This window comes from Gobio gobio (assembly GCF_949357685.1).
Source record: "Gobio gobio genome assembly, chromosome: 2".
Lineage (NCBI taxonomy): Eukaryota > Metazoa > Chordata > Actinopteri > Cypriniformes > Gobionidae > Gobio > Gobio gobio.
Window position 1 is genome coordinate 52627379 of NC_137098.1, and position 12357 is coordinate 52639735.

A 12357-nucleotide genomic window follows, 5' to 3' on the forward strand; every position below is an offset into this window, starting at 1 on the left:
CGGCCAAGGCTCATTGATGCACATGGGGAGTGAAGGCTGGCCCGTGTGGTCCGATCAAACAGATGAGTTACTGTAGCTTAAATTGCCCAAGAAGTTAATGCTGGTTCTTATAGAAAAGTGTCAGAATACACAGTGAATCGCAGCTTGTTGCGTATGGGACTGCATAGCCGCAGACCAGTCAGGGTGCCCATGCTGACCCCTGTCCACCGCTGAAAGCGCCAACTGTGGGCACATGAGCATCAGAATTGGATCACGGAGCAATAGAAGAAGATGGCCTGGTCTGATGAATCACATTTTCTTTTACATCACGTGGATGGCCGGGTGCGTGTCACTTACCTGGGGAAACACATGGCACCAGGATGCACTATGGGAAGAAGGCAAGCCGGCAGAGGCAGTGAGATGCTTTGGACAATGTTCTGCTGGGAAACCTTGGGTCCTGCCATCCATGTGGATGTTACTTTGACACGTACCACCTACCTAAGCATTGTTGTAGACATGTACACCCTTTTATGGAAAAGGTATTCCCTGGTGGCTGTGGCCTCTTTCAGCAGGATAATGTGCCCTGCCACAAATCAAAAATGGTTCAGGAATGGTTTGAGGAGCACAACAATGAGTTTGAGGTGTTGACTTGGCCTCTAAATTCCCCAGATCTCAATCCAATCAAGCATCTGTGGGATGTGCTGAACAAACAAGTCCGATCCATGGAGGTCCCACTTCGCAACTTACAGGACTTGAAGGATCTGCTTCTAACATCTTGGTGCCAGATACCACAGCACACCTTCAGGGGTCTAGTGGAGTCCATGGTGAATCACATTTGGTTTTTGACCATTGAAAATGGGCAAAATTGAACACAGAGCCACATTGATATCCCCATATCGATGGGATGTAATCACATAGGGCCTTGAAAAATTAAGATTTAAAAAAAAAAAAAAAGTAGAACCATAATCTAAAATCATATTGAGATATCTTTAGTACTTTTTTGAGTGAAAGGCATGTAAACTTTGGGAAAATAATATTCATGGCACTCAGAGAGGTGTATTCTATACAATTGTGTTGACATAAAAAAAAAATATATGTCTAGTTTCAACATTATTTGTTGTTCAGATAGTCCTCTTTAAATTTGCAAAGTGACCCCCATTTGGTTTTTGACCACTAAACATTTTCAATTGACCAATTAACTCGTGGAGCTGCATTAAGATCTCCATATCTCTTTGATTTAACCTTATAGGGCCTTTCAAATGAAGATCCCATACAAAATGTTTATTAAAACCAAAATCTAAAAGGAAATAAAGATATATTTAATATTTTTTTTTTTTCAATTTTTTTTTTTCCTTTTTATTTGAAAGGGACAAAGCACATCAATCAACATTTTTTTGTTTACACTCAAAATGTAAATGCGCCAGAGTTAGCTATAAAGCTAATTTTCATCTGTAGTCCCTTGGCAGGTCAACACAGCATCATAGTACAAAAAAAAAAATACATGAAAAAACTGAAAACACATCACATTAAGAGAATAGATAGATAATAATAAGTACAATACAAAGAAGGCAGTACCTAAGATAGGCTAAACCCTACTATAGATGATTGCAGTTTTGAGTGTTTTTAATCCATTTCTTAAGTGTAAATTTAAATGCTAAATAGCTGGTGCTCTCTCTAAGTTCAACAGGGAGACAATTCCAATAATTTGAAGCCCGTACTGAGAAGACAGTTTGGCCAAACTTACTACGTCTATACGGTACAACACAGTCTCCCCTGGTAGCTGCCCTAGTTGCCCTTCCACTACTGCTCTTCTGTTGTATAAATTCATCCAGTGGTGGTGGCGCAAGCCCATGTAAAATTTTGAAAATGAGACCAGCATCTAAAAAATTTAAGAAATTGTCAAAACTGAATAAATTATATTTAGTAATAATATTGCAATGGTGATAACTGATAGGTTTTTGATCTAATATTTTTAAGTTTGCTTATAAAGGGTTTCTATTGGTTTAAGAGTTGTCACATTTACTTGGGACCAGCTTGTAAAACAATATGATATGTGGGAAAAAATCATGGCATCCATAAAAAGTTTTGCTGCCTCTGTGGTTAAATATGGCCTTATGTGTCTGAAGTTAGCCAGATTATATCTGATGGTATTAGCCACCTGTTTAACATGCTTTTTAAAAGTTAAATTAGAATCTAAAATAATACCAAGGTATTTAAAATCTGACACAACCATGAGTTTTTCTCCTTCAATCAATACATCAGCCTGCTGTACAATTGAGTACAATTTTATGTTACAGACATGCAAACTTGGGGCAAAATTTTGAACTTTGGAACGGTCGCCGTTGGCATATAATGCAACAAAGATGGCTAAAGTAAACGGCTTTAACTAATAGACCTACCAATCTCTGTGTAAAAATAAAATAATCTTGTGTCATTTTTACACATTTTTACCTCCCTGTAATTTGGCTCCAAATCTTAGGTGAAAATTGTCATTTTGACCCCCTCGACAATATAGTGGATTTTCTTTCTTCTGAAAAAAAAAATTGGACCTGGGGAAGTTTTAGAAATTTGGTTGATTTGAGCTACAGTTCCAGCTGGCCACATCATTTTAAGGTTGTCATGCTAGTTTTTGGGACATAGTAGCTGATCGACCATCCGATGACCAGCTAAAAACCAGGTACCATGTCCAAAAGATATTTTGGCAAAAAACAAATACACAGTTTTGATATTTTTTTAATTTAATTAAATCAATATATGGGAGAAAATGAAGCTGCTGTCTATGTGAAGGATGGGACAATTATCCTATCCCATATAGAGTTTCCTGGTTAAGTAATGTCTGATGTATCCATATTTCCTAGGGTGAGTTTTCGTTTGAACAGGATTGCCTGGTGGAAGGTGGCCGGTTGGGCCAGATGAATAACGGCACCAAGTACAGAGAAGTGAGACAGTACCGCACGGATCACCACTTGATCCGTTTCTATTTTGTGACTCAAGTTTTCTCACGGTACATGGAGAGCATCCTAGCTGACTTTGACCATGGCATAAAACCAGACCTGGTTATCGTCAACTCTTGTTTGTGGGATATATCCAGGTAGGAGTGCTCGTCATTACAGCTTGCTACAGGCATAAGATATTTAGCATGTCATAATTATTTTTCGATTAGCATAATTTTTGTTTTACTAAACTGCACAGGTACAGCCATAAATGGGCCTCGGAGTATAGAGAAAACCTCAACACGTTCTTCAGAAAGCTTAAGAGCATTTTGCCAGAAGAGAGCCTGGTTGTGTGGAACATGACCATGCCCCTGGGCAAGAAGATTGTGGGAGGTTTCCTGGTCCCAGAGGTGGGTTACAAAAAAGAGCGGTACAGGATGAACCCTCACGAACAGTGATGAGTCAATAATCCTTTTTCATCTTTCCCACAAACTCAGATTGCACACATGGGTCCAACTTTAAGATTCGATGTGATTGAAGCCAATTACTTTGGAGCCACTCTTGCCAACGAGTTCGGCTTTGATGTGCTGGATTTGCACTTCCAGTTTCGCTTCAGCCTGCAACACCGGATGCACGATGGTGTACACTGGAATTCTGTCACCCACAGAAAGATCACAGGCCTGCTCCTAGAGCATGTTGCTCAGGCATGGGGTGTGGAGCTGCCAAAACTTGGTGAGAAATGCAGATTGAGTTGGTGCCGTTGGTTAGCTGAGGTTTAAAGCTGCAAAATAAGTTGCTATCTTTACCAACCAAACAGTTCAAATAATCACATTTGTAATTAATGACTTGCCTAAAGATGTTTGGAACATTTAGTCACCATTTATGTTTGTACTTTTTTGCTTTTCTTTTTTTGCAGACCAGATTAATGCAGATAAGCATCCACCATTACCCGTGAACCACAGCTGGAAAACGGCTACCCCAAGTGCGCCTTCTCGCTATCAAGGTACATTATCAACCAAAAGATTGGGCTCAGTAAATATGTATGACTTTTATTTAGCAAAAATGTATCATATTTGACCCTGGACCACAAAACCAGTCATAAGTTGCACGGGTATATTTGTGGCAATAGCCAACAATACATTGTATGGGTCAAAATGATACATTTTTCTTTTATGCCAAAAATCATTAGGATATTAAGTAAAGTTCATGTTCCATGAAGATATTTTGTAAATTTCCTATCGTAAATATATATAAAAAAATTATTATTAGTAGTAATATGCATTGCTAAGGACTTAATTTGGACAACTTTAAAGGCGATTTTCTCAATATAGATTTTTTTTTTGCACCCTCGGATGTGTGAATTTCAAATAGTTGTATCTCAGCCAAATATTGTCATATCCTAACCATCTTATCTTATTTATTCAGCTTTCAGATTATCTATAAATCTCAATTTATGCATATATATTAGGGGTGGCACGGTACATGAAAAAAAAACGTTTGGTTCGCTTGTCTCGGTTCGGAGTGTGTGCGTCGCACTGTTCGACGCATGCGCAATGTGGGTGTCCTTTTCGCGCGAAATAAGAGGTGTGTGTGTGTGTGTGTGTATGTATGTATGTGTGTGTGTGTGGACATTAATTAAGAAATTAATTTCTACACGTGACGTGACCTGCAGGACCTGAGATAAGGAAGGGCAGATGCAGTGCGGAGAGCGGGAGCCGCGCGTGCCCGTTGCGCATACACACACTGGCAGTGTTTGTCTTGCACAGCTGAACCGCGGCTCGTGTATTGCAAATACAGACAAATATTGTCCATTCTGTCACATTTTCCGGTGTTCTCCTCCGACCCCTGTCTGTCTCATGCTTTGATTTATGATCTGCTGCAAATGCGACCGTGTTCCCCTCTGTCTCATACACACATGCATATATAACATGTTGTACAGGGAGTGCAGAATTATTAGGCACGTTGATTTTCTGATCATATTTTTTTTCCAGGCACATTTGACCAATTCCAAACCACAGTAATCCTAATAACTACTATTAATTTAGTATTTAATAATGTATAAGTGATATATAATTGTTCATGAAGGCTGGAAATGAAAAACACCTTATATTCAGGTGTGCAGAATTATTAGGCATGTTTTCTTTTACAGATAAATTGAGCCAAAAAAGAGATTTAACTCTAAAAAGTATTAAATGCCCATGAGAAGGATGCAATACTAATGCAATACTAGACATTGAAGTTAAGGCATGACCATTGGACAGTGAAATGCTCGTTGGGTCAGCAGGGTCAGACAAAAACATGTGGCGGAGAAAAGACACCTGTTAACTGCAAAAGAATTAAGAATTAAGGTGAAGAATTAAGGGTGAAACCATCAGGAACCCTTTAGTCTCCAGCGCCACCATTTTCCAGAGCTGCAACCTACCTGGAGTCTCCAGAAGTGCAAGGTGTCAGGATCTCAGAGACTTCAGTTAGGTAAAGAATCCTAAAAAATGACCCCCACTAAATAAGAATCACAAGCTGAAGTGTTGTAAAATACATGAAGAAGGTTTTTTTATAGGCTTTATGGACAGATAGGTTGAGAGTGACTCTTGAAGGACCAGCACCACATCCTCTTGCACCACTGTTTGAAGAATTCATCTTCCAGAATCTGGCAGTACGTTTTGGGAGTTCATTTTAGTCCATCCTGAAGTCCGTTTTGCAGAACGGATATATTTTGCAGAATAATATATATATATTAGGGGTGGCCCGGTTCACAAAATATATATATATATATATATATATATATATATATATATATATATATATATATATATATATATATATATATATATATATATTTTGTGAACCGGGCCACCCCTAATATATATATATATATATAAATTAGGGCTGTCTGTCAACGTTAACGCGTACGATTAATTTAAATTTCTTAACGTGTACAAGAAGTGCGTGAGAGTCTGTAATATCGATGCGCAGGGAACGTGTATGTGCGCGCTCTCGATAACTGATGACTGCATTCCTGTACAGACAAGTATTGAGTGCTGTACATGCTCATACTTTTCATGTTTTCATGCGAAGATTTCTAAAAATCCTTTCTTTGTATGTGTCTTAAGTAATATTCAAATTTTCTGAGATACTGAATTTGGGATTTTTCTTAGTTGTCAGTTATAATCATCAAAATTTAAAGAAAAACATTTGAAATATATCAGTCTGTGTGTAATGAATGAATATAATATACAAGTTTCACTTTTTAAATGGAATTAGTGAAATAAATTACTTTTTGATAATATTTTAATTATATGACGTGTGTGTGTGTGTGTGTGTGTGTGTGTGTGTGTGTGTGTGTGTGTGTGTGTGTGTGTGTGTGTGCATGCATACATATACGTAATTGCGTCTTTCCAAAAATTCACTTTCCAGATTTTTGTTATGGGAAAATGTAATCATAGCTATACATTAAACATTGCGCATGAAATGTTTATTGATTTGCATATATTCATACAGAACCAGCTTACTAGGTAAAAGGTCATATACAGAATATAGAGAACACGTTCTACACTCGGGTCAGGATGGCCTAAACGTAGGGATCAGAGTTAAAATGAACAGCACACTTGGGATTTGAGCAAGTGCTGCTTTTCTTGTCATGTGTGGAAATTTACAGGAGGAGTGACTTTGTTTGGGAAACTGATAAAAAGCTGAGTGCTGTTATGTCTAGTTAGTGCACTCTGCAGACATTGAAGATGGCTGTATGACTGTGACTCATTTCTTGCAAGAAATTAAATCTTTATAAAGACAATTGGGCAAGGTTTTGTCTCTTATTCAGTAATGCGGCGACAGCAGAAATTTTGCCACAACATTTTTTTGTACAAAATATAATTTCTGGAAATCCGTTTCAGTCTGACTGTTCTGATTGGAGCATGATGCCTACAACGTCATTGCCATAGAAACCAATGCATATATTCCAGAAAACGAAAGAGCGGCATGGACACACAAATAGGATCTGAACAGTTGCGATACACAGTGTGGACGGTCAATAATTTTAGATCAGATTCCAATCAGATACTCAAATAATCAGATTTGGACTGACAGTGTGAACGTAGCCTTAGTCACCAATTTATGTTCGTTCTTCTTTTGCTTTTCTTTTTTTGCAGACCAGATTAATGCAGATAGGCACCCACCATTACGCGAAAACCACAGCTGGCAAACGGCTAACGTTACCTCAAGAGCTCCTGCTCGCTATCAAGGTACATTATCAACCAAAAGTTTGGGCTCAATAAATTATATAATTTTTAAGAAATGAATACTTTTGGCAAGGATGCATTAAATTGATCAAAAATGACAGTAAATACTTTTGCATTGTTACAAAATAAATTCTGTTCTTTTGTTTCCAGAAAAATTGGATACAGCACAACTGTTTTTAACATTTGATAATAACAAGAAATATTTCTTGAGCAGCAAATCAGCATATTACACTGTTTTCTGTGATGCTGAAAATTCAGATTTGCTATCACAGGAATAAATTACATTTTTAAAATATATTTAAATAGAAAATGGTTATTTTAAATGGTAATAATATTTAACAATACTGCTGTTTTTTAATTCTATTTTTGATCTAATAAATAGGGTTGGGCATCGTTTTGATTTGAACGATTCTGATTCCGATTCCGATTCTTAGTTTCGATTACGGTTCTTTTCGATTCTCGATTCCGATTCTTTGAGGGGTGGAGTCACAACATGTCACAGGCTCATTTCACAGAGGAAAATTGTATTTTGATTCAATAATGAGTTTTAGTTTTGGGACTTTCTCCGCTGGCATTTCCACTTGCTTTGCTGCAAAGGTGAATGGAGTTTCACACCGAGTCCCGACTTAACAATAGCATTAACAGCAGTCATATTAGGACGGCTACTAGCGTGGGCAATTTATATCTACATTTATCTACGAGGGGGGAAAATAATTTCGGTAACGTTGTTGTTCACCACAATTCGCAATTTGGTCAAGGGCTTTGTTATTACACTACAATCACTAACCTGATTATGATGAGGTGGGATAATGTTAGTTCACCCTGAAATGAAAATAAAGCCATATTTTACTCACCCAGCTGTTGTTCAAATGCGCGTGTTCCTGTGTGTGCGCACTCAAGCCGCAGTAGCCTCGTGCAATATTGTCATGACAACCGGTACACAATATTCACTTAAGGAGGTTATATTATTAGTATTATTTCTTATCATATACGTTGTAGAAAAGACGAGAATCGCGTTTTTTTCTATTGAGCTTGATTTCTCAAAATGGTTATGTATGTATGTGTGTGTGTGTGTGTGTGTGTGTGTGTGTGTGTGTGTGTGTGTGTGTGTGTGTGTGTGTGTGTGTGTGTGTGTGCTTATCGTGGGTGCAATGACAACAGTGCGAGTTATTATAGTAGGCATGAGCGCCTCATAGTGCACACAGAGGAGCGCGCTCAGAATAACGGCCGAGCTCAGTGTTTTGACTGAATAATACGGTTTCTTTCTCGCAAAACCTTATAGTGTGCCCCCTGAATACTTTCCATATGGCGCGCGTCTCCCTGTATCGTTGCGTGATACATTTGTTTATTTTTTGTAATGTTTTAGCTGATCGCCATTCACTGCCATAATAGGAAGGAGCGCGTGCAGGAACTGTATTTTAAATGTCATAGGACATAGGGCACTGGGACAACATCAGGGTAAGTAAAAGAAGGCTTTATTTTCATTTCAGGGTGAACTATCCCTTTAATAACGTTGGTTAGCGCAGGGTTGCCCGAGGAGGACCTGCGCAGCATTTCAAACACGCTACACTCGTTAATGTATACACCACATATTTGTAGTGCATCCTCCCGTGCAAGAAATAAGTTTGTCATGTGTTGCACTGTGCCGAACCAGGCTTTTTTTTTTTAAGTGAAATAAAGCCACACTTTTGAGCGCCGCTTACCGTGCTCCATGTCTGCAACAGAACAAACGGGCGCGGCAAGCACTTCCGAAAACTTGCGCGTTTGGAACCGATGATCGGAATCGAAAACAAAATTTCTAAACGATTCCAATGGCATCGTTATTTTTTAAACGGTTCCAAGTTGGAACCGGTTCTCGATGCCCAACCCTACTAATAAATGCGAACATTTGAAAAAATCATACCCGCCACAGAGATGACCTTTTTTCTTTTCTCAAGTAACTTTCACAATTCAAAACATGCCTTTTTAACAGGTCCATATAGGAACCAGAGATGCTTTTATCCACATATGATGCCCACCATGCACAATGGTAACAATCAAGCCACTTTGAACCACTATTTGTACAACTTTTGGAAAGCACTGGGGGAATGTAGTTTTTAGTCATGTTTGGTTATTTTGTTAATGTTAAAGTGACCATTTTATTCTCATCTTCCAGGTGCAGTCTGGACACAGGGCCAAAGGATGAGGCAGTTCAATGGCTTCGGGTCACAGTACTGCCATGTTAATCTGCCACCCCACATGACTGCAGGTTACCAAAGATTTGAAAGGGAAAACTTCTACAGAGGTACAGATTTTATTATATTCTCAAATTATCAGGATCTAATATTGATGTAATATTGCGCTAAAAGGCTGATTTATGTTTTATAGGTTCTAACAGTTACGCTGCTGCCCCCTACTGGCCAGTGAACAACTTAGTCATGAAGCAGAAATACAGAAAATCACATATACGAGAGAGACTGCATCCCTACAGATGCTAAATCCATCAAGAAGACATCTGGCATATGGCTATAATAGGCAAAACTGTAGTGAAATATCTTCCTTAAAAAATCTCTTAATTTCTTGTACTTTTACTTATGTAGATTTTAATGAACTTTCACAAAATATTGTTTTTGTCAACCGATTAAACTATTCAACTGCAAACTAATGACAAATTCTAAGTATACTTTGATCTCAAAAATAGCCAAAGGTATTTCGATTGAGAGATTGTTTGTCCCAGACATTTGCATATCCACACCTAATAATCTATATTTTAACCACCAGTTTCTTTCACCGCAAACACATTTATTTTGATGTTATATCACGGTGTGAATCTTATGGGGCACATGTCCATTGGCACAGGAAAAGAACAATGCTTTATTGATTTTACTAATGTTTAGAAAATGCTGTACAGCTTTTTTTGTGTATGTTTAGTTTTATTTATATCCTTTAGGAAAAATTATTTGAACCCTTGCACGATGGTAATCACCATCCGACATTTGAGGTGGTCTTTGATAAAGATGTGACTGAACTGTGAATTAAAATTCAGGGGTAAAGAAAGGAAAGCGATAAGATTACCTTCAAAAAGGCATGGAGACGTAAAGCAGAGGCAAGATATTTTTATGAGAATTTTTAGTGAAAGCCATTCAAGAGTTCTTTAAGGATCCTGCCTTGCAATGATGAATTTGTGACAGACCGACTGAAGCTGTACATGATGCAGTTTGGCCTTGAGGGTTAGAGGCCTTTTACAGACCTTGCAATCAAATTGTGAATCGACCGAAGTATAAAAGCACTTTATATGAACAACAGTTTACCACAGATTGGGATTATATCTGACTGTTGACATCAGTAAATTATAAGTATTATTGGTTCAGGTTGTTTACATGTAATGAGATTTATTTAGCAGATGATTTAGAAATGAGGAATACCACAGTAACATGAGAAGTGCTGCAATATGAATAAATGTAACTATGACAATGGATTGTTTGCCTGTATGATAATTATGTGCAAAGATTTCACAAATTAAGTTTAGAAATGTATAGCCTAATATTTGATGATGAAAGTGAAATCAACAGACAAAAGTTTGATAAAAGGAATTAAAAGAACATTTAAAAGATTATTTGCCTGCTGCAGTCGGGGACAACCTCCAACAGAAACCAGAATTGTTTTACATGAAAGGTGCAAAATTATCATTATGAACAATTAAAAGGTTCACAAATATCGTATGTATATAGCCTACTGTATATAAGGAAAATACATTTGCCTTTTTAGCACTATTTTAAACTTTTCTTGGGTTAAATTATATTTGCTCGCATTCATTGATATTCACTTGTGTGAGCTTATATAAGTATCATTAAAGATATTAGGATGCAAGTTATTAATGTTTTAAAATTTCACATTAAAAGAAGTGTTTGATCATGTCTAAATATTTATTCAAATGCAAAACCTAAACATAAGTAAGCAGTTATGATCTGCAATAGTTGTGTGTGTGTGTGTATGTGTATATATATATATATATATATAGATCTCCTCAAAATATTCTATTCAATAAATATTATTGAACTTTTATTTAATTGAAAAAATAGTTAAGTATGGACCCATTTGACCACCAGTGAGTATGAGTGACCTTACCACTAATTAGTAAGGAATACCTGAGGGCTAAATAAAAGAAAAACATTAATGTTAACAATGTTGCATCTTCATCACTCTCCATAATAAAAAGATAATGTAAATGTGGTTGACATACTAATCAATGCACACTATGCGGTACTGTTTACCAAAAATTGCTGCAAATACCTGTAATGTATAGTCACACCCATTCAAATGTTTGGGCGCTGGTTTGTTTGGAACTATTCAGAGGAGCTCCATGAACCACGTGACCGCGCGCGCCGCCGGGAGATGAAAGCATGGCAACCTATGGGTCGCACTCTGTTTTTCAACATTAAGTGCGCCAGAACGGTATTTATTGTTTGAATTTCGTATTAAAAAAATTAAAAGCTTATCTTGTTTCATATCAAAAGCTGGTTTGGTAATTTGGCGTGAGATTTAATTGGGCAGAGTGAGACTGAGATTGTGTAGTGTGTCACGCAAATGCGTGAGAGTTGGCAACCCTGATGTTTTGCCCATATTAACCGCGAGGGGCGCAATATCTCACAGAAGACTCTCATTACGACACGCAATTTATCCTCGCTCGTCATTTACGGAAATCTTGGTTTAAAAGGTAAGTTTTGGCGAATTATGGTGTTTAATAAAAGGAAACCCACAGTTAACGATTCAAGCCCAACGTGTATCGAATTGTCATTTGTTAATATAAAGTTTACGTGTGTTTTGCTTCAATCAAACGTTACTCTGATTTCAATGTGAGGCAGGTAACGGCACGATGAGGCCTGTGGCTCAACTGCTCCACAACAAGTTTGTTGTGGTGTTAGGAGACTCAAGTGAGTAACGTTACTGACTGAGATTAATATTGTTATAGGCCTTCGTGAATTGTGATTCCCCACTCTAAACTACACTTGATTTAAACAAAAAAACAAAACAAGAATTGATTTTTTTGAAAGAATAACTTGATTTTCTCTCCAGTTCAGCGCTCTGTCTACAAGGATTTAGTCCTAATCCTACAGAGAGACGCGTATTTAAGTTTATCGCAGTTAAAAACCAAGGTCAGTATCTGAATATGTTTCCTTTTACTAATCCTAAAATGTACGTTCAAACATTAGATTTTTACATTTAGCAAA

At 37.4% G+C, this 12357-nt stretch overlaps 1 protein-coding gene across 1 annotated transcript in view; it reads left to right on the forward strand.

Annotated features, from left to right (window-relative positions):
- LOC307143073 (PC-esterase domain-containing protein 1A-like) overlaps positions 1-10733 on the forward strand; it is a 14526-nt gene extending 3793 nt beyond the window's left edge. Inside the window, exons 3-10 of the mRNA XM_079844341.1 lie at positions 2838-3070; positions 3172-3322; positions 3410-3644; positions 3829-3915; positions 7058-7150; positions 9120-9176; positions 9303-9431; positions 9515-10733. Of these exons, the coding sequence (XP_079700467.1) occupies positions 2892-3070; positions 3172-3322; positions 3410-3644; positions 3829-3915; positions 7058-7150; positions 9120-9176; positions 9303-9431; positions 9515-9624 (1041 nt within the window). The 5' untranslated portion in view covers positions 2838-2891 and the 3' untranslated portion in view covers positions 9625-10733. The remainder of the gene's footprint in view (positions 1-2837; positions 3071-3171; positions 3323-3409; positions 3645-3828; positions 3916-7057; positions 7151-9119; positions 9177-9302; positions 9432-9514) is intronic.
- The last annotated feature ends 1624 nt before the right edge of the window (positions 10734-12357 follow it).